Source organism: Scatophagus argus, chromosome 19 (genome assembly GCF_020382885.2).
Source record: "Scatophagus argus isolate fScaArg1 chromosome 19, fScaArg1.pri, whole genome shotgun sequence".
NCBI classification, from domain to species: domain Eukaryota; kingdom Metazoa; phylum Chordata; class Actinopteri; family Scatophagidae; genus Scatophagus; species Scatophagus argus.
In genome coordinates this window covers 13,592,127-13,614,547 of record NC_058511.1, presented here as the reverse complement: position 1 = coordinate 13,614,547, position 22,421 = coordinate 13,592,127, and the positions used below count along the sequence as shown (strand labels likewise).

The following is a 22,421-nucleotide window of genomic DNA, read 5'->3' as shown; positions in this document are numbered from 1 at the left end:
GCTTAAGTGCTCCACAGTGAAAAATCGCTTTTTGAAATACAGCCCCGTCTCTTCTCTTCTTCCTCTCTCACAGGTGGTTATCAACTACTCCATAGTGAAGGGCCTCAAGTACAACCAGGCCACCCCAACCTTCCACCAATGGCGAGATGCCAGGCAGGTCTATGGCCTCAACTTTGCCAGCAAGGAGGAGGCCACCACCTTCTCCAACGCCATGCTTTTTGCCCTCAACGTCCTCAGCGCTCAGGATGGTGGTGAGTTCCCCCTCAGCGTATTACACATACGCTTTGCACACAAGTGTGCATACATGGAATAATCCTCAAAAGGCCTATTATGGATGATTTTCTTCATTTTAGGAAGAGCGCACACGCATGTTGACCTTCAGCTTCCCTTCCAGAGCACCAGATCAGAGTCATTACAAAAGCTAATTAAAGTTTTGCGACAAACATGACAGACACACACTGGGACAAGTGTAGGTCCGCAGATAAAATGCTAGTCATCGTTTTGATGCAGGTCATTTAGAGGACAGTTGAACTGGTCTGTATAAAGTAAAAAGATGTGACTTTTCATATTCCTGTCAAATCACACACTTGTATTGTTGATGTGGTTGTTTGGAAAACCAGCAAAATATTAATATGGTACATATCAATAGTGCAATGAAAATTCAGAGTGCAGGAGGAAATCACTGATGCAGTGATTTAGTCTGCTGCTGTCATGTCACATTTTGTCTTAGCTAACAGTTCCCTAACTCCTTCTTCCATGTGGGGCCTTAGTTTTAAGATCACTGAAGGCGTACAATGCACACAGTAAAGCCCAGCTTTGACAAAATAACCTATTTATCTGTATTTCTGACAATGTCACCACAGCCCTAGAAGCTCTAGAAGTCACTTTTGTCAGATAGTTGCCCTGATTTAAATCTAGTGACTGAAGACTTCATATTATCAGTAGTAACAGTACCTGTATTATAGTGTTAGCACTGTTAGTGGTAGTATAACAATACCAGTAGTAGTTGTAGTAATAGTATTAGTAATAGTAGCAGTGGTGTAGTAGTGGTGGTTCGTCCAATGGCTGGAATGGAAAAATAACAACAGCCCTGGCACAAACAAAGTCAAAAATGTGTGATAAATGAATCGACTTTATAGACCCTGCAAACCCACACGTTTTTACTTGCTCTCACCGTTTATTAAAAATCTGCCAAGGTTGTTTTGGGTGAATAAAATTGAATAAAAAAGAAAACAACATCTATTTAAAGGCTTCTTGTAGAGGTGAAGATACTTGCAAGACAGGCATCCTCTTGAGCTCTCTGAGTGCCCAAGTGTGTGTCTACATATGTGTGTAAGAAAGAAAAAGAGTGACAAATATAAACTGGGGAAAGACAGAGTGAGTATCACAGCTTGCCAGTCATTACTGGAGCAGCAACAGCAGCCTGTCTGCCCCTGCATTCCCCTCCAGCCTCTAAAGTAGAATGAGTCATTGAGAAGATCTCCCCTGGGTCCCGTGCTAGAGAGCAGATCTTTTCATCTGCTTAATAACACGGGACGGGGAACAAAGAGGGTCAAATAACAGCAGCAAAACACGAGTGCACAAATACAAAATGGAAGGATACGCACACTTGGCAGACAGATAAACTGATAGTCTTAATGCTACCAGCTCGCAGTGCAGTGACTCCAGCTGCCTGAAGAGATATGTGTGTATGGGGTTCGAATGCCATCACACACACACACACACACACACTCAGAGAGAGGAGAAAACACATTAATAGCAGTATTCATGTTCATCTGTGTATATATGATTGAGAGAAAGAAAAAGATGCAATTAATGTATTTTGGTGTGTCATCCCTTTGTTTCCTATGTTGGTAAATGATCTGATGATTTTAGCACATCTGTGGGCTCAAAATAATTTAAAAACACACATTTGCGCCTCTTGAGGCAAATGTTGGGATGATGTGTGAGTCTCCCTCCAGTCCAAGGAGGTGTGCCTGCCCCCTCTAGTGGTAAGAGGGTCAAAACTTGACCTTTTGTATTCAGTGTTGCTCTCACATTGGAGTACAGAGTAAAAAGGTTGATTGTGGTGGTAGTATAATAAAATAATGTGAAATGAGCAGTGTCATGCCTATTTTCATACTGGGATAGTCAGAAAGGCACCTCCTGTCACCTGAGAAAAGAGAGAGAAAGTCTTGAGATCAGGGGGTAAGAATCATGTCAAATTCTAATGAGCTAATAATGATTGATGATCATCAGAAAACAGTAAAGAAAAGTGATGATTGTTTGAGTCATGCAAAGTTATAGTAATAGTTTAACAAAAATAAGGAACTGATTTCTGTCCTCTATTTCATATGATTTCCTGTTGATTATTGGAAGGTTTTGGCTGAGGTTAATTAGCCAGTTTTTGGGCTTTCATTGTTTTATAATTTTATGATGGCCATTTAGTTAGCTAGAATTCACTGACTAATGACTAAGCTATTAGAATAGACTGAAATTCCAGGGTGATTTTTCACTTGGGATAAAGTAATTGGCAAGAACATTGCCAGAAAGCTCCACAAGGAGCCTTCAATCATATCACATAATCCTCCTCAACACATGAAGTTTGCCCAGCTATCATGGAAATTATGCTGAAATTTCCATTTTCCTGAGCACTTTGGAGAGTTCATTCTTGAAGCCGTTATGTGATTTAGTTGAAAGTGTTTGACCCTGACAGGTCAAATACCAGCTGTTCAGTAAGTACAACTCATCAGTTTGTTTGAGCGTCATTTTAATATGAAACCGCACGGACAGTCTGTACGCACCGAGGCCCGTTCTGAACCAGAGATGCATGTTGATCAGCTGGCTGTAATATTTGTGTGTGAGAGTGGCATCAGGCTGTGCAGCCTACAGACAAACCCGACCTTTTGAAACATTAACCAGAGATGCACGCTGGGCTGCTGCTGCCTGGAGGTGTGGGTTACATGAAGATGACAGATGATACTATGGATGCATGTGGCAGGGGAGGAGGGGAGAAAGGCAGGCAGGTGAGGAGAAAGAGAGATAGAGCGAGGGGGAGGAGGGGGGAGGAAGAGGAGCTAAAGGTGAGAGATGGTCAGCAGGGAGTGGGTCTGTCAGTGCCTCTGTGTCTGCTACAGCCGGTTCCTCTTCTTCAGCATGTCATGTAGGTAGTAAAGCTTTGTGTGCGTGTCGTTGTGTGAACCTCTGCATGACAATTACTATTTGAAGTATGTGTATGTAAAGATTGAGGTACATTCCTACAAGTGTGTGTTTCCATCAGGCTGTATTATAATTTCATAGTGGAGGCAAAGGTCACTCTTTTCGTAACATATGTTGCAACATGTAATACAAAACAACCTCCCCATATTCTATCCTGTATTAATACTGCAGTGTAGAGTGTAAAAGTACCATTAGCATCTAAAGACTATATTATGGTGAAAGTAAATATTTAAAAATACAACTTGAGTAATATCTTTAAGTTTTTGAGCCATGAGAGTGGAAAGAGCATGACTTCCCTGATCTGTATGGCTTTCAACAGGCTGACAGGTCAGAGTTCATACTTCATAAACAAAAGCCTAAAAGAGCACAGTTTTTTTTCTTCCTTGTAGATTGACCCATTGATTTATCAAACTGCTTTGTGCTTTGCAAAATAAATCCTAGCCATACAGACATGAGCTGAAAGACAATGCCATGCTGAAAGGAAAGACCTTAGTGCCAACAAGCAGGTCGGGCACAGCCAGAGAGACGATAAGCTAGTTTGTAGGCGTGTGGAGCTGTTTGAAGATGGAGATTAGGTTTCCATTAACTGGTTGCTGAGTGTCTGATTCTTTCTGAGGGGAAACGTCATTCACACTCTGTAACATGACTTTGTGTTAATGACACTAATTGAGTAAAAATATAAGTTCCTGACTAAAAAACGAATCAATATGTGTTCTCTTGTCTTTTTTGATAACTTCAATAATAATAATAATAATAAAGCAATATAATGACAGTAACAGTTGGACCTCTGTGTATCTTGTGTTAGAGCCTGTGTATCTTGTGTTGAATCCTGTACATTGTATATACTGTATGTATCTGTACGTATATTAGTCTTTAAACAAGTACCCAACTCACCATAATTGATCTACAGGAACTGAATTGACAGTTTTGATAATCACTTCATATTCAAGTAACTGATCGAGTGGAAATGCCTTCCTAATTGCAAAACTACTCATTTCATTAACTTAACCATAAGACAGTGCTGTTCAGCTCTTCAATAAAACTGAAGTGTAAAAATGACAAATTGTGGTTGAGTTATGTGCCATCACAGTGAGGCCCAGACCCAAACAACAACACATTGTTGGCCTACTCATGTGTAGGGATAACTTGTACGTGGTTAAAGTGGACATTAATGGACATTAATGGGAAAGCCTTTTTATAACTTTTAGGAAATAGCATACTGCCTCAGTCCCAATCTCCACTGTAGTATGAAAAAACCTAAACTGGCATAAAAATGTTGATGTAGCCTAATTTCTACATGGGAAGAAGAACATAATTGAACATTTAAATAATTTCAGTTTAAAATTAACTATAATGGAAGTTAATCAGTGAACTGCTCAATAGATTTATCAGTAGTTAAAATAATCAGTACAGTATGTGCAGCCCTGTGGGTTTGTGCATGCATGTGTGTGTGTGTGTGTGTGTGTGTGTGTGTGTGTGTGTGTGGGATGAGATATCTGATGAGTCCTGAGTCAGATCTTTTGTTGCTCTGTGTTATTTTTGGGTTTCCGTTACTTGATCAATGGCAGCCATTATCACCATCGGCTGGCCAGAGAGTCACTTCCATTAGAGATGTGAGCAGTGGAGAGTATCGTCAGTGAGTACTGACCCTGAAAAGAGCCTGACCTGACGTGTCGCGCTGTAAAACTGTTGTGGAAGGGACATCGCTCATTAGACAGAAGGGCACAGGGTCTGTAGAAGTGACTCTGATGAAGGACAGGGAATATTTTTGTTTTGTGCACACTGGCAATAACTCTTCATTAGTATTAGGACTTATAAATCAACAAAATAGGTCTTTACGCCGCAAGGTTACTCCTTTGTTCCTGTCACTTTAAAAAGACTTCATCCCATTTCTCAGTTTAAAAAAAGAGGTCTGTGCCAAAACACTAACACTCTGAACAATGAAGATTAATAGCGTCCCACTGGGAGTTCAGTGAGGAGAGAAGTTTCTCTGAAAACTGATGCTTCACTTGATTTGAGTGTAATCCCTGAGTTGCAGTTTTCTCATTCTCATCTTATCATGTCTTAAATTAATTACATTCCCTATCTGCCTCTCCATCTGCAGACCTCACTTATAATGTTAAATGGATTACATCGTATTGTGCATTGTAGCTCAGATAACATCATAAGCAAGATGGGGAGGATACAAGAGGGAGTCGCAGATCTTTGATATTGATATTGATATCTCCTCTTCCTTGATGTTTTTACATCAATAAACTGACTTCTTGCATTTTACCGCAAAGCCGGCCAAGTTGATTTTGATGGAACAAAAAGGGATGATGTTTGAGCTTCTATATTGTACACAAAAAAGGTCACAGATTCAGCCAAATTTAAAAAAAATATATTAAAATTTTAAAATCAGGTCTCTTTTGTCTGTGAACTTTGAACCCAAGAGTAAATCTCTAAAGCTTCAGTGTATTTTCAATAACTCAGCAACCGCAGATGACAGAACTTCCTCTGCTTCCAATTTAGGGCCATGTGCTTGGAAGCTGCTTGAAAGGCACTCCAGACCTCACTCAATCACTCTGTTTTTATTATCCATAACACTTGAATGCACACAAGTTGCATTTCATGACAGAACAATACTCGTGGATGCCTGTTTTGTGTTTGCAATGTGCTTGTGTGTGCTCATTTGGTTATTTTGGTGAGTGTAAAGTAACTAAAACTAGTGTGAGGTGTTTTGTTCTCTGACAGTACTGAGACTCAAATGCAGCATCACGTATCCTTAACAGAGCATTGTGGGTAACAGGAGTAAACACATGAGCAGTATGACAGCAGGTTCCAGCAGCTCTCTCTTACGTGAACAGATTTCACATGTGGATAAGTCAGTTTGAGTCAGTCCAAAGGCTTAATATGCTTTTCATTGCATGTTACACATTACAGAAAAAATGGCACATAATGATCCACTGCTGTCTAATTCCCCATCATTTGGAAGTTAATTGTCTTGACTGGGACTAATTTCAGTTAACATTGTACTGCTCATAGTGGATTTATTAAGGTCAGCTTCACTTTATCTGTGTCTCTTTCTCTCTCTCTCTCCCTGCCTTCATTTGCATCTTTAGGTCCAGCTGTCCAGCGCCAAGTCCAGAACGGACCGACTTCAGATGAGATAGAAGCTCAGAGAGCGAGGTAAAGTTTCTTATGAATGTGTTCAACAGAGTTTAAAATGTTAAAGCGTCTGGAATCTTAAGTACGTCTCTGTAACATCAACCTTGTATTAAAGGACCAGAGTGTAGGATTTAGTGACATCTCATGGAGAAGTTGCAGACTAGCAGCCAGCTGAATACCCCCCAACTGCCCTTTTCCAGCCACGTGGAAGAATCTATGGTGGCTGTTGGGTGACTCTGTGTTTAGTTTGTCTGTTCAAGGCTGCTGTAGCAACATGGTAGTGCAACATGGCAGACTTTGCCCAACATACGGGCCCTTTAACTTACATACAGTCATTTGATGCCTTTTTAATATAAACATACTAATTATAGCCGTTTAAAATATTGTCTAAGTTTCGGAGTGATAATTTATAACAGTTTTGATGACCAAAACAGTATCACTCTGATTGGACAGAACTGTGCTATATAGAAAAAAGTAATGGGACATCTGACCATTACACCAACAGAGCCTTTAATGACATTGCTTTCTAAATACATACAGCTTTGCAGCTATAACAGCTTCCACTCATCTGGGAAGGCTTTCCAAAAGAGTTTGGAGTTTTACTGTGGGAATTTTTGCCCATTCATGCAGCTGAGCATTTGTGAGGTCAGGCACACAGGCACAAAAGGGCCTTCCCCAAACTGTTGCCACAAAATTGGAAGCACAGCATTGTCCAAAATGTCTCGGTATGTTGAAGCATTAAGATTGGCCTTCACTGTAAGTAAGGGCTGAGCAGAAACCCCTGAAAAATAGCCTCATAAAGAGGTGTGTCTGGATACTTTCATCTATATGGTGTATGTGACGTCACCTTTTTTCCAATGAACACCCACACTAACCTCAAACCAGTGAAAGCAGTACAGACAGAAACATAAATACATAAAGTCTCTCAGTGGCAGAAAATGATACAATGAACAAGATGCTGATTCTCTTTAAATAAGAGAGAACCAGAGTGGGGAGAGACAAGCAGTGCAACAATGGCAAAGCAATACTCCAAAGACTCCAAAGTCTTAGAAAAAGATAAAAGATTGTCAGCTATATTTAGATTGTCCCACCAGTGATGTGACATTTACTGCCTGCTTCAAAAATGTTTACCGGTGAGACCTCTTTTGAGACATTTACTGAATTATCCCCAACCCAGTGGATGAACTTTAAGTGAACTGAGTTAAAGTGAGTCTAGTGGTTCGGATTATGGGAGTGAATGCAGGCCCATGTGTCTGACAACCTGTCACACAGAGAATATGAACTCTGGCAACTGAGGTAAGCAGACAGCTGCCCTTTAGTGATTTCTGTTCCTATTCTCTGTCATCCCTCTCCTCCCCTTAATACCATGGTTAACAGTCAGATAAAGACAGTGAGCTTTAGAAAGGACTAAAACGCAAGATGTTCCTTTTTCTGAATCACAGAAGCAGTTTAGTATTTTAAATTATGCTTGAGGCAATTTCCATGGTTTATTAAACGGCCTGCATTTCTTCCAATGTGGCTACCATTCCTCTCTCCCACTCAGACACACACACTCGGGCACAAGTAGGTCTTTGTTGCTGCTTTTAAACCCAGTTCAGCTCAGCCTATTGGTTCATCCAAATGCCACGGCTTAAGCGAACAAATATGATGGGAGTTACGGCTCTCTGATCCCATGTCTGCTAAACTGCACCTCTTGCACAAAGGATTACATCTGTGATTGTGAGGGGAGATTGTGTGCTTATGCGTGTGGATTTTGGGTTATTGTGTGTGTCGCTGGATGCAAATTCTCTCCAGTGGTAGCAGGACAGTATTGATGTACTGTACTGAAAGCTCCCATCAGTTTCAAATGAGCAGTGTTTTGATCAAACAGAGGTCTCTGTCAGGCTGGGAGCTTTTTGTAATTCTTGCCTTTAGTTTTTTTTTTTTGTTTTTTGTTTTTTTTTTTCATCCAGCACCTGTAGACATTTTTTTGGATGCGTATGTTTCTCAGCAGCGCAGTATTGCTCAGCAGCTCTGCTCTTCCTTTGTGCCCTGCTGTCACATCGAGGAGGTAGCTGGCTCAGCATTTCTGCTCTCCAACACACAGCTGGAAATTTCCACTTCCTCTCCATGAGCTGTCCCCTTTCTCTCTCTCCTGAGTCACGACATACATATGCTTCTCACATCAAAGACTGAGATATGAGGAAAGATGAGGGGAGCTGAAAGGTGGAGAGAGTAGAGATGGACAGAGATGGAGAGAGTGAGACGTAAACTTCGTGCTGTAACAGTACTGTAAAGAAATGCCAAAAAGTTATTTGAAATGTGTAGACACTGAGATTTCAAGATAACATGTACAAACTACGCAAATCAAAGCTGGGTTCAGGATGATGACAGCAACAGAGAAAACCTTTGGCAATCTGGATGTAGTTTTGCACAATATAATGGAGTCTAACAAAAGAAACAAAAGTTGCTCTTAAAAAGCAATAACTTTAGCAACTCCAAGACAAAGATGTCTCAAAGAGTTATTCATTTTAGGTACTGGGATACAAAGCATGAGAGGGGTGTGCTCCAAATATATTTTTTTCATTTCATTCAGCTTTGTTTTACAGCAGGAGGAGGCAACAGCAACTGGCAGATGTTTTTATTTATAAGGCCTTCATTGGCATCAGCTTTAGTCTTTTCTCCTCATCATTAAACCAGTTTTGGGCAGTAATTTCTGATAAGTTTTCACCATACACACAGTGCTGTAAGTTTCACTCCAAGCTCAGTAAAAAATATAACATTTTTTTTTAAAGCTGTACCAACAGATATTTTCTACACAAACAAAGGGTCATCTGACTACATGTAAAAGTGAAAGAAGTCGCTGGAGATTTAACACCTGACTCACCACCTGTTTTGTCACCTGCAGCTTTAATGTTTTGGTTCCGCCATTCATTTGTTGCTTGCATGTATCCATATCAACTTTATAAGGTGATAATATGTCAGTGTTGTGTGCCGTTCGGTCACCACTTGTGCACATGTCCTGCACTCAGAAGCCTTTTAGATCATTTCTGCTATTGCAGCTTTGAGGCAGGAGGAGTTTTCTCTAGCTGCAGCTCTGAGATGGTTGACTGCACTTCCTGTAAAATGACAGAATCACAGATAAGATATGACATTTGAGGCATTAAGTTACCAGATGTTTTTCCTTCCTGTCCCTTTATAGGCAGATGATGGAGCAGCAGCAGCAGCAGATGCAGGCACACATGGAGCGGGAGCGACGGTCGTCCAACTCAGGTACTCACATTAAAGAACACGCATCAGATGTAGTTCATAAACTAAAATGTAAGATATATATTCATCATCAAAGCACACATTTATAAGTACAGGCGCACACGCACAGAGACAGGTTGGGTCTTCTCCATCTTCACATCACACTTCCTCTGCAGGTTCTCCTTTCCAAGGCCACCCTGCTGTGCTCTCCGTGGCCCCCCCAGTAGTACCACCTCCAATGAACATGGGCGGTCCTCCTCCCCCTCCCCCACCACCAGGACCTCCACCACCTTCAGCAGGGGCACCCCAGCCTCCCCTCCCACCTCCACTTCCCCTGGGTGGAGGGAGTCACGGGGATGAGCCCCCCGTCCAGACGGGTCTCGCCGCTATGATCGCAGGAGCCAAACTGCGGCGCGTTCAAAGAGTGAGACACAAAGTTATCTCTGGGACTTTGATCTTGTCATCAGTCTTCTTCAAGTCAGTCAGCATATAACTGGATTATCTCCACCGAGCCTGACTGACATACATGAAACGTTCACTGTTCGTCCATATCAGAGAGTAGCAAGTAACACTGGGCTTCTCTCCTGTCCTTTCCTCTGCTCTCCTCTCCTCAGCCGGAGGACAGTTCTTCAAGCGCCAAAAACGATGCCAACCGAACAAGTGGTGGAAGTGGAGGACTGATGGAGGAGATGAACGCTCTGTTGGCACGAAGGTCAGAGCACTGACCGGAAAAAAACATTTTGCGTCAATGTCCTGTAGCCACAATTAGACACGAGTGGTCATTAAGCAATGTGTGGTTCAGGATTCATCAGTGAATATTATTATTATGCTTATTAAATCTATTAACATTCATAGATATGGATGAAATGCCCCTTTCTTACTTGAGGCTTCTTCTTTCCCCCCAGAAGGAAAGCAGCTTCAGAGAAGCCTGAGGACAGCCAAAATGTGAGTGAATGGAAAACACTGACAGTTTGCAGTTCAAGAAACTGGTGTCTGTGATTTGTAAAGATGATTAGGATCATGATTGAAGTGACTGTTGTTATTTTGAGGTATTGTAATTATTATTTGCATAGTGATTAAAACATAGAAGCAAACTGATAAAACACAATGATAATAATAACTGCAATGGGAAAAAATTACAAAGAAATCAGTTATAAAGAAACCTGGGATTAATAAATAACCTGACATAATATCCGTTTCAAACAGTAGTGTCTCTAATGATTATGATAATGCTTATTCATCTTTGTGTCTTGCTGTAGGATGACCCAAATTCTCCATCACCCAGCACCCGGAGTGGGCAGAATGCCACAGGTGGGATTAAAACTGAGCACAGTCACTTTGTTACAACCTCACCCAATGTTTTGTATGGTTTGGGCATCTCTTATAGACTCCATATATACACAGCTGACTAACAGTGGAAGAAACAGGGTTTAAGCTATAGTCACTATTATTTTGCAGAACAGTATTTTACATACAAAATACAATGCATTTTTAAGGAATAAACTCCCCAAAGTGGTTAAAATTAGCTTCATCAATACACCTACAACAAGTAAATAATGCTGCTTCCACATTAATACATCTAGATTGTCAGACTAATTGCATAATATGTGATAATATGTCACTCACAGGGGATTTGTGTTTCTCATAATACCATAATTATGTACTTCTACTTTAAATATAGGACTTTAAACAATATGATATTGCTAGGATAATAAAAATGTTAAGTGAGAAATGCAGGAAATTAAGCAAACACTGCAGTAACTCTTGAAAGGAAGATGAGTGGTAGTTGTGATGGAGGTGATCATGATGACTGGAGAGTGTCTGTCTTCCTCTCACCAGTATCTTCCTTTGTCTGTCTATCTGTATGAGAATATTTTGCGTTGAAATGTCAATAAATCGCTGCTGGTTGTCTGTCTGGCCCCGTTCCTGTCGTCTAGATGGTGCAAAGAAGCCGTGGGACAGAGCTAACTCTGCAGACAGGTCAATTATTTCAAGGTGAGAGCTGGAAGTATCTGGATTAAAGTCTGTGAAGCACAGCAGCTGCAGTGAATCTAACAGAGTATGATTGTTTTTATAATGCAGGGCACGGCCTGCAGGGGGTGGCAGTGACACAGACTCGTTAGACGTTGACAGAATGAAACAGGTAATTAACACACGCTTAACGCTAAACACCTACCAAAATGTGGACGAAACTTGTGTGTTTTTTCAATCCTCTGCACGTGACCACTATTGTCCAAAAATCATGTGTTTTCCAATTACACAGGTAAAATGCTTTTTTCATTCCTGTGTACAGCATTTTCTTACAGTAAGTAAAGAAATACAGCATATATTATGAACAATGACGTTATCTATTTGTGCATCCTTAGGAAATCTTGGATGAGGTGTTTCGTGAATTGCACAAAGTGAAGGACGAAATAATTGATGGTATGTTTAATTTGCTCTTGAAACACTTAAGAGGCATAATCAATCAACGTTTAGAAACACTGTCTCCTAATTCAAGTTAATGAATATTTAATTGGAAATCCAACCAGTGGGACAATGGAAATTATAGATAGGTAGTTATGTACAGCTATGACCACTAGGGTGCACTAGAGTCCCGGAAACCTGAACATGGAAGTGGAATACATGAAAGCCTACACTACATATGCAAGCAGCATTTTAATAACTAACAATGCAGTTTCAATTCCAGTTAAATATGTGCTGAAGAACTGACATTATAAGACTGTTTATGTGTATGACATTGGTGAGAGTCACATGTTTCAGATTCTGAAGAGCATAATAATAATGTAATAATGTAGCATAATTACAAATAATGTAACCAATTGATTCTCCAAATATAATAAAATGACGTGTCAAGAGCAGAAAATAGAGTATATTAGATTTTGTTCATATAGACCTAAAAATTCCTGAATAATGTTGTCTTCAGTGCCTACATTATTATATTAACTCACAAATACATATATATTAATACAATAATATGATCATACTGATAATACATTGCAGATGAATTGAATAAATACTACTGCACATTCCAGAAACTTCAATGTGCAGTGTATGTTAACTATATAATATTATATATATAACTGACCTTGATATATATATTATAATACAACATAAAAAAAACTGTCACATATAATAGCAATGATAATACAGGACAAAATAGTCTTGATGCTTGAATAATAATTTTATTGAGCTTCAAAATGCTCTGCATCCTACATTTTCAATAATGCACTTGGATAGCCTCTGTCACCCTGCCTGCCATTCAAACATCCAAGTTTGTAACAGAGGATTTTTTGTTAAATTTTCAAATCTCAAGTGTAATTCGAGGTAAACCTGAGGACATCACAATGACATAATGGGGTTTAATTTTTCAGACTTTGGAAAACTCCCTCCTGCTTTCACATGACTTGTGATGACTAAAGTGAACTTCATGGAGTTGGCCTAAAACTTGTCACTCCAGCACCCTCCACCCCACTCCCACCCCCTTTAAAGGACAATGGAGACAGGCTATTATATTATCAGTCTAACCTGTATTACCAACCTAACTTTGTGCCTGTGTTTTCTCCACTCTGCTTACAGCCATTAGACATGAACTCAGTCGAATTAGCACGACATAATCTTTCAGAGCCACCCTCCCACATGAACCACCTTTTGGAAACATTGCCCCTGCAGCAGCTGCTGTGGCCCTGAGGAGGAGGAAGAGGAGGAGGAGGAAAAGAAGTCAGGACCGGAGGCCCAAACTGTGACATCTACACATCCTGTTCAGCTGTGGTGTTGAAGCAATGCAGCAACGTTGCTGTAACACCTCAGACTTGTGTGTAACATTCGGTTTGTTTGTTTGGAGAGATGGACATGAATAGGGCACACTCTCGCACTGATTACTCTGATTTCTTAACATTTTCTGTCTGTTTGTCAGCCCAGTCTGCCCCTCTGTCCTCGGCCTAAAGGAAAACGGATAAAACTCTTGTGATTTCATTTGTTTCACTTTTTTTCAAGTTTGTTTTAAATGTTTTTGTTATTATTACTATCATTTTCATTATTATTACTATCATTTTTACGATTGTCAGTGTAATGTTTATGAGTAGTAGTAGTGTAGTGAATGCAATGGTAATAATGAGGAAATGATAATGAGCATATGATAGTAATGATAATGTTAATGTTGTTATTGCACATCATTTTATGTCAGCCTTTTGTATTTTATATTTGTCGTTTTCATTTGTTTTTGTTTTAGATACAGTTGCAAGCACATCCTCTTTTTTCTTCATCTAACATAGATCATTTTTTAATTTTTTTTTTATCCTTTTCACCAAAACAGCTATGCGATGAACTATGGCAGAAAAAAAAACAAAAAAAAAACAGGCTCTGACCTGAAACCGAAGGTGGAATTAACTTCTTTGGATATTGCAAACTTATAAACAAACAAAAAAATAAATAATACACCAGAGTATTTGTGATCATGTTGTTAATAAAATGTTTATTGGCTGCAAGGATGTGGTGAAGTATTGTTCATTTTATTCTCTCCTTTTATGACAAAGTGCTTCCTGGTTTGACAACAACAACTAAAAAAGAAACACTGAGTTTAAAATGCATTCAAATAAAACTGTGAACAATGTCTTGGATAAATGAGGTCGTCTCTTTCCTTTTGTGTCCGTTTGGGTGCTATTCTGACACTTGTCTGCTGCTTTTGTCTGACTAATTTTTCTTTTCAGTTTTTCTTTTTCAATATAAAACGTGCTTATTGAATAGGTGCTATAAACGTCAGGCGGTGCAACAAAGGGGAGTGTGAAACATCTCAGCTGCTTCTGTGCAACCTTATTGTGTTATCTGGGTGTTGCACACCATGTAGGATGCTGTTAAAATATCCTGGTGCTGTTCAAGGGAGAAACTTCTGCATCATATATCACTGACTGAGGTGAGGACACAGGGCAGCAGCAGTTCTTTACTTTAATTGACCACCAATATATGTTACAGCCAGTACAGCTATAGGTTTCATGTTTGACCGTGGTTATGTCAGTCTAATCATAGATACTATATACTTGAGGTCAGACTGATAATTAAAGCTGCAAATTCTAATTAACTCCACTTTGTTGTCAAAAACTCTCTAGGATTCCCGTTGTTCTGACCTATTAAAATATTCAAATAAAACCAGTGAGGACCAACCAATAAAAGTAATCATTTAATCAAGGTCAATAAGAATTGTACTAAAAGATACTAAACGTTTGTTATACATGCAAAGTTTTTCTTGTTCTTTTTGTTTAATTTTCTGAGCTTCTGGTCTGCATTAGCCACCTTTATTCTGTCACAAAATGTTGGCATCTAGTTGCTTGAGATGGATATTTGCACTTTTGAACATTTTATGGGCAAATTCATCATTTGATTAATTGCAAATCTATAGCACAAGTCAAGTTCAGTAACAGTCACATCTCTAATTTCTAGAATATCACTCAGATTAGATGTTCACCTCATTACCAATATGTATTTTTAATGTGTTCATATGTGTGATTTTGTGACAAACGGAACTAAACTTAATTTCAACAAAGTTAGGGAACCCCCTTGGCATCGCCGCTACAAACAACCAGCAGAACTAGTATCGCTTGGTTCACCAAAGTCTCGCGATGTTTTGGTATTAGAGAGCATAGTGGCGACGAGAACTGGCGTGGGACGGAGTGAAGAGAGTTGTTATCGAAGAAGAGGGAGAATAGACAGCGGCAGGAGCAGAGCTGGGGGTGTGTGAGTGTGTTTGTGAGGTCCAAAAAGGAGCACAACACGGCGTGAATGAGAGAGACAAGCTGGCGGAATTCAATATGGCATCAGGAGATACGCTGTACATTGAGACAGACGGCTCGGAGATGCCGGCCGAGATCGTGGAGCTCCACGAGATAGAGGTGGAAACGATACCGGTGGAGACTATTGAGACCACGGTGGTCGGCGGGGATGACGACGACGACGACGGGCAACCCATGATCGCGCTCCAGCCGCTGGTCACGGACGACCCGAGCTCGATCCACCATCACCAGGAGGTGATCCTGGTCCAGACTCGAGAGGAGGTGGTCGGTGGAGATGACTCGGACCTACATACGGACGGCGGCAGTGGGTTCGAGGACCAGATCCTCATCCCGGTACCGGCTCCAGGGGTGGAGGACGAGTATATCGAACAGACTTTGGTGACTGTGGCTGGGAAGAGCTCGGTGGGTCGGGTGAAACGGGGGGGCGGCACTGGTGGCAAGAAAGCGGGCAAAAAGAGCTATTTAAGTGGTGCAGAGGCTGGCGGAAGAAAATGGGAACAGAAGCAGGTGCAAATAAAGACACTGGAGGGGGAATTTTCTGTTACAATGTGGGCATCGGGTAAGTAACGTTAGCCTGTCTGTCAGTTGTTAGCCATTGCATGAGGCCTCATTGCCAGGGCGTTGTCCTGCTGCACCAGACTAGTTCCTGGAGTGGTCCGTTGCACCGCTGTAAAAAGCGACAAATGTTGCAAGTTTCGATGCAAAACGCTATTGTACCACAGTGAAATGTTTATGTTTTGAAGGGAGGCCATGTTTTAGGTCTTGCTGGGCGCCGCCATATTCCCCGAGACTAGTAAGTATGGCGGCGGCCCCGAAAAAATGGCGATAGTCGCGGTCGGGCAGAGATGGCGGCGGTGCTTGGGGAGATAGAGACAGCTGGGTTTGAATTGTAAGCAGGCCTCAAAACTAGGGTGAAGGTGGGGCTCAACGGTAGCCGCTGTAGCACCGGAGGGTTGTGTAAAGCATGCGGAAGTTTAATATGTGAGAATTATCGAGCCAGATACCGTTAAGCCAATAAAACGTTTAGCAGTTAGCTCTGGTTGCTGTCGGTGGTAGTTCACCAGACAGCTTTACGTCTGCGTCAGGCTAGCGACTGCCTCTGTGCACACTGATGGTAGCTACTGCGTGCAGTGTGATAGTGACCAGATGGTAATCCATCATTACTGTAAAACGGTTTATCAACCAAGAGGTTATATAGTCTGAGATTGTTCATGTTGTTCTCCAGTTACGCGAAGAAACGCTGTTCAACATGTTTTCGTATCAATATCGATCCGTGTTGTTTTTCAGGACGCAGCAGCTTTCCGGTGCTATTTTTAGTGCACTCTGCTGGTTGTTTAAAAGTAGGATTCAAGAGTTTGGCTTCGTGTTTTTACACTCTTTTGAAGGAGGCTGCTTGACTCAGGTCTCTTGTCTCTGCTTGACAAATTATATTTTTTTATAAATTTAGAACAAATATCTCCACATTGTGGTTTAGATTTATTTCCATCTTCTTTTCTGTACTTTTGTATTTTCGAGTGCCCATGAAGCCAAGCTCTCCCATTTATGTAAAACCGTAGTTGAAATGATGATGATTATTATTTTTTCTTTTTATCGATCGCAGCCCTGCTTCATTTTCCACTGTTTATTCTGTACGTGTTTAATGTTTAGTTTTGTTATGTCGTTTAGAAGTGTGGGCATTTGTTAATGTTAATGTTTTACAGCGTAAAGACCTTCAAATTCTGAGCTGTAGAAGGGAAATGATTAATGGAAACAGATCATTTTGCTGTTAATGTAAAAATACTTATGCAACAATAATGTGGCTCCTAATATAACCTTTTGGCCAGGTAGCTGCAGGTGTTTTTGCGCTCCCTCAGAGTTGTAGCTTAGGCAATACCAGTATGTTATCGGTTCAGTCTCTGTAATGTGTTTCTAGATGACAATAAAGACATTGACCATGAGTCGGTGGTGGAGGAGCAGATCGTCGGGGAGAACTCCCCTCCAGATTACTCAGAGTACATGACAGGGAAGAAGCTGCCCCCTGGTGGCATCCCGGGCATCGACCTTTCAGACCCCAAACAGCTGGCTGAGTTTGCCAGGTGAGTGTGTCAGGGTCTTTGCATCCCTTGTCCCCAAATGTAAACACACATGTTTCCTAAGAAGAACTCTAATTGTGGACAGCTCAGAAAGATAGATAGTGAGGTACTGTTAGGTATGTGCCAAAAGACCAGTGTGCAATAAATAATAATATTAATTAGACAGTAAAAAGAAAAAAGAAAAGAACATGTTTGTGAGTTCAAGCCCCTTTGTGCTTAAAATTAAAACCACAAGCACCAACAACAAGCTTCTTTATGACTCTGGCCCTGCAGGGAAATACTGCACACATTTTCACAAGTTGAGGCAGTGACATCATATATCCAAACTGGGATATTTTTGTCTGTTTAAACGTAAACACTTAAGCGCTTGCAACTGTCAAAATGTGGTGTGAAAATTCTGAAAAAAAATCCCTGAAGTTTGATTATTGATTTTTGAAAGAATCTGTACAGCCAGTTGTGAGATATATACTTTTTTTGCATTTGTTGCATTGCCTGTGGGTCACCCTCAAAATAGTTCAGTTGGTCTATTTCAGCACAAGACCTGAATATATGTACCAGTGTTTATGATGATTGGATAAATAGTTAATGTGCTTTGGGCCGTTTTCTTACAAAGCCCCGCCCTATTGGGACATTTTTGGTTGATGGTGGCCATAATTCTTTTAACCTATCCTGCTCATTTATATGAAAAATGTTTATGTTCATCCTGCAGTGCTGTATACCCAATTTGATGTTGATAAATCAAATCAAAATGAGAAGGTATATGTCACTTTACTGTTTTTCAGATTCCACAAATTAGCGAAAAAGCCATCACTGCAGATTGTTATGGTCCGAGAGGCTTTTTTGTAGAGCTCATTGAACTGGACTTGTAACTTTAGAAGGGGAGGTGGATGACCTTTCCAAAACTGATTATTACATCACCACCATCTGGATGATTGGGAGCATATTTGTTGGGATACAAAAAATGTCATGTTGTAATATGCCAATCTGTAGATAGACATAACTCAAATAACAGCCAAGGAATGAAAAGAGCCCTCAACTTCAAAGTTAGTTTCATTATTTTTTATTGTTTGGTCTATAAAATGTCAGCAAACAGTGAAAAAGTCTAATCAGAGTTATAATAAAACCCAATTTAACCTAATGATAAATTGTTGTTTTGTCCAACCTGGAGTTTAAGTCACAAAGATAAGGAAAAAAAAACACCAAATATTAATACTTGAGAAGCCATAGCCAGTGACACTTTGATGCCCTTGCAAAACAAATGACTTTAGTGGTCATTAAATTTGTTGCAAATTAATCAACAAACTGTGAGTCGCCTTATAATCGCAGGTCGTTTAAATGCAAAGTAGTGAGACCAGTGAAAGCTCACAGTGAGTGGGCGTTATGTCATTTTTTTACCATAAAAATTTCATAGAATCTTCTGACTTTCTAGCTAATGTGTTCATCTTGGGGTGAAATGTTGAGTGGGTATGGTTACTGGTTATTGATTGAGGTGAAAAAAAATCCAAGTTAAAAATAACTGGACTAGTAGATGACACGATATCTCTTTTTTTTCTGCTTTCTAAACAGGATGAAACCCAGGAAAGTCAAAGAGGACGATGCTCCGCGGACGATAGCTTGCCCTCATAAAGTGAGTTTAATGACGTCCCTGAAGGAATCTTGGCACCAATTTGCTAAAATAAGAGTTCATAGTTGGACAGTTTTATAGTGTTGCTTTTGTGTAAATGAACATTTTTGTCAAGGTTAATTAAAGTGCAGAAAGCGCTTGAGTGTATTGATTAACATACAAGAGCAATCGAATCTTATTTGAACTCTACATGTTTAGCTAATGCACAGGGTTTCATTTGCTCAATTTGCAGCCTGTCATTGGAGTGTGAAGCTGTTAACAGTGCATTACCACTTCAGGGAAAAATAGAGGCAGCTCCACTTCATTTCACACTTTAAACCTGATTTAAGAAAATGACATAAAATGCAGGCAACACTTGACATTTATATTTGTGTACAAGGAAACAAAAAACCTTTCAGTGCACCACTTAGTAGTTAACAAGCCAGCTGCAAGGAACCTAACGTGTTTTGTTTATCTGTGCTGTTTGTCAACTCTGTGCCGCACTTTCTCTGTTCCATAGGGCTGCACAAAGATGTTCAGGGATAACTCAGCCATGAGGAAGCACCTCCACACCCATGGCCCCCGCGTGCACGTCTGCGCTGAGTGCGGCAAGGCGTTCGTCGAGAGCTCCAAACTCAAACGTCACCAACTTGTTCACACAGGGGAGAAACCCTTCCAGGTCGGCATCTGGACGAACTTCATGCTCCCCCACACACTGATACACTTGCACTATTTTTACATTTTAAGCATATAAGCCCATCGCAGTTTTAAGACAAATTCCAGCTAAGGAGAATTGGATAATAAGTCATTTCTGGCTCATGGCGTTCAAAATGTATCACCCACCAAATACCAAACACCAGCAAAACTTTGTGTTTGAAGGGTAAATGAAAGTTCATCGCCTGGTTGGCTTGCTGGTAACATTTTGAGTCTTTGCATGATCGTAAACTGTGCCAAACCACATTATTTACTTTTGCTGTGCCTGTCAAGCTTTCTTGACACATTTCCTACAGATTGTTGAAACAATGATTCTTTAATTTCAAGGCAGACAAAAGCAGTCTTTTCATTGTTGGCCCACAGCTGTTGAACTGTGTCTAGCAGAATTTACACTAACAAGTGTGAATGGTTGTCTAATTAAGTAATGCATGCCCCATAGGTTTGTTAACAATTTTTACACCTGGCTCGTAACATGAAAGAAGAAAAAAAAATGTGTGATATGCTGTTTGTATGTTATACTGTAAGTTTGAGGCATTTGATGGCTGCATACACGATATCGTCCAGAAAGACTGAAGCTACTGCAGGTGAAAAGTCAGCATTCTCAGCAAATGGTTGAAAAAGAGAATCAGTAATGTTTTAGTTTTGCAGTGTAAAGCTAATTAGTGCTAGTAGCAGAAGTATGATAATGGAAACTTCAGATCAGGCTGTTGATTTGTTCTAATGTTATGCGTTTGGCTGCTTACTCTTATGAAAAATTGAAGAGAATGTTTAACTTTAACATGATAAGGAAAATGGCAAATGCTTTTAATGTGAATGCTAACATTCATTTGGTCAACATAATATTATGGTAAGTGTGAGGACTGACTGTCTGCTCCTCTGATTTCTTTTAGTGTACCTTTGAAGGCTGTGGGAAACGTTTTTCTCTGGACTTCAACCTGCGCACACACGTGCGAATCCACACTGGAGACCGACCCTATGTCTGCCCATTTGACGGCTGCAATAAGAAGTTTGCGCAGTCGACCAACTTAAAGTCTCATATTCTCACACACGCCAAAGCCAAAAATAACCAATGAGAGCCCATCCACCAGCGTCAAGCAACATCGATGGGGGGTGGCAAAGAATATCCTAGCGACACACGTGAAACCTCTCTAAAAGACGGAATGAAAAGCTTGAGACTTATTGATTTATATGGAAAAGTCTGACAGATTGAAAGACTCAAAAACACTGAAATTCAGCTAGTTTTCCTGCATCCCCTTTCTTCTGCTATCATATTGGCTGAGGAACACAGTGACTATTCCCTGAAGCCCAGGCCAACACAGTCCCTCTGCTTCTCCAGTGGCACCAAGCTGCCAGAAGATGGAACTCATGGACAAACATCAGAGACTTATTTTTACCTGAGTGGGGAGAGAAGCAGCAATCTATTAGTATTTTTATTTCACATAGCTTTTATTTTCCCTGAGTGTGCATATTGTACACTTGACTCAGGCTGTGTTTAGTAAAATTGTGATTTTTTTTTCCTCCCTTCTGCATTATGAGATCGTACCTATGATACAAAAGACCCCAGCGTGACCTGTTTCACATGTATGAGAAGTTTGAAAACAGCTGTATGTTTGCATTTCCATACCTTTGGTTGTATTTTTCTCTAACCACAAAATAACCTTGTATACTTGTATTGTATGGCTGTACTGAAATTACGTAGACATAGATAGAGGTGTGATTTAAAGTGTTAACCAATTAAACTTTTAGTCATGAGTTGCTTTATATTTTCTATGAACTGTCTTTACACACATGAATGAGTATTGCGAACTTATTCACGGCGCATCTCGAAGTATCTGAAGCGTACATTGAATTGACTGCGAGACCACCACTTTCTTTGTTAGAATGTAATGTACAGACGTGAACCATTAACTTCCTTTGTTGCTATTTACACCCATGTATCACAGCTGCCCACAATAAAATGGGTCATTCCAACCCTGACGAAATATACAAAAGCTTTTACTAAGCGTATCATTTTGGTTGACTAGTGTTTGTTGTTAGAGAAATTCCTACTCATGCACAATGGGTATCATCTTTTAGCCTTCCCATTATTAACATTAATTCTACTGTGTCAGAAATAATCATGCAAATGTTTTTGCGCAACATTCCCTAGTTTCCACCATCATGTTTGTGTGGATTTGTTGATTGTATGGTGCAGTTTTTGAGGTAAATACATTTGTTTGAATGTTACTGGTTACTTTGCAGAATGTAAACTTTTTTGTGAAAAACTATTTTACACACATGTGATCAGTTTATGAAATAATGCTCTGTTGTTATGGATTCATATCCCCACAACATAAAGCAGTTACATTAGCTCCAGGCCGGCTACAACATTACAATTAATACATCAGTAATAATGGCAATGATATAATACTGTAACACTGACATGGGCCACGGGTTAGGGGGTGTGTGCAAAAGAGCAAGTTTCCCTGCAAAACATTGCATTGTAAACAGGTGGTTAATATTATTCACTTCACCTGTCAGCGGTGCTGATGTTGTGGCTGATTGGTGTAAGCAATGATCTAAATATTTCTCTCACCAATGGATTTCATGAACTGTCTTTGTGATTTTCATGGTTCATTGTGTTTCTGGAGACCTTTGACTCACCAACCAGAGATATTAGTAGTCATATCTCCC

General features: G+C 40.2%; 2 protein-coding genes across 5 annotated transcripts in view; both read left to right on the top strand.

The window, feature by feature from the left end:
* The window catches only part of evlb (Enah/Vasp-like b), a 42,555-nt gene extending 28,495 nt beyond the window's left edge, over positions 1 to 14,060 (top strand). For 2 of the 3 annotated variants that reach the window (XM_046373065.1, XM_046373063.1), the window contains exons 3-13: positions 74 to 251; positions 6,300 to 6,366; positions 9,527 to 9,597; positions 9,750 to 9,997; positions 10,188 to 10,285; positions 10,479 to 10,518; positions 10,833 to 10,884; positions 11,511 to 11,568; positions 11,656 to 11,716; positions 11,940 to 11,997; positions 13,153 to 14,060. In XM_046373065.1, the coding sequence (XP_046229021.1) occupies positions 74 to 251; positions 6,300 to 6,366; positions 9,527 to 9,597; positions 9,750 to 9,997; positions 10,188 to 10,285; positions 10,479 to 10,518; positions 10,833 to 10,884; positions 11,511 to 11,568; positions 11,656 to 11,716; positions 11,940 to 11,997; positions 13,153 to 13,190 (969 nt within the window). In that variant the 3' untranslated portion in view covers positions 13,191 to 14,060. The remainder of the gene's footprint in view (positions 1 to 73; positions 252 to 6,299; positions 6,367 to 9,526; positions 9,598 to 9,749; positions 9,998 to 10,187; positions 10,286 to 10,478; positions 10,519 to 10,832; positions 10,885 to 11,510; positions 11,569 to 11,655; positions 11,717 to 11,939; positions 11,998 to 13,152) is intronic. The other variant, XM_046373064.1, reaches the window with a different exon arrangement.
* A 1,137-nt stretch (positions 14,061 to 15,197) lies between these two features.
* Positions 15,198 to 21,739, top strand: yy1b (YY1 transcription factor b). Of its 2 annotated transcripts, none has more exons than XM_046373066.1 (5): positions 15,198 to 15,918; positions 17,272 to 17,434; positions 18,998 to 19,058; positions 19,555 to 19,713; positions 20,639 to 21,739. In XM_046373066.1, exons 1-5 carry the CDS (start codon positions 15,378 to 15,380, stop codon positions 20,819 to 20,821), a joined length of 1,107 nt encoding a protein of 368 aa, XP_046229022.1. In that variant the 5' UTR covers positions 15,198 to 15,377; the 3' UTR covers positions 20,822 to 21,739. The 2 variants fall into 2 exon arrangements, with proteins under 2 accessions (XP_046229022.1, XP_046229024.1); XM_046373068.1 differs by having other exon boundaries at positions 15,200 to 15,918; positions 17,284 to 17,434.
* The last annotated feature ends 682 nt before the right edge of the window (positions 21,740 to 22,421 follow it).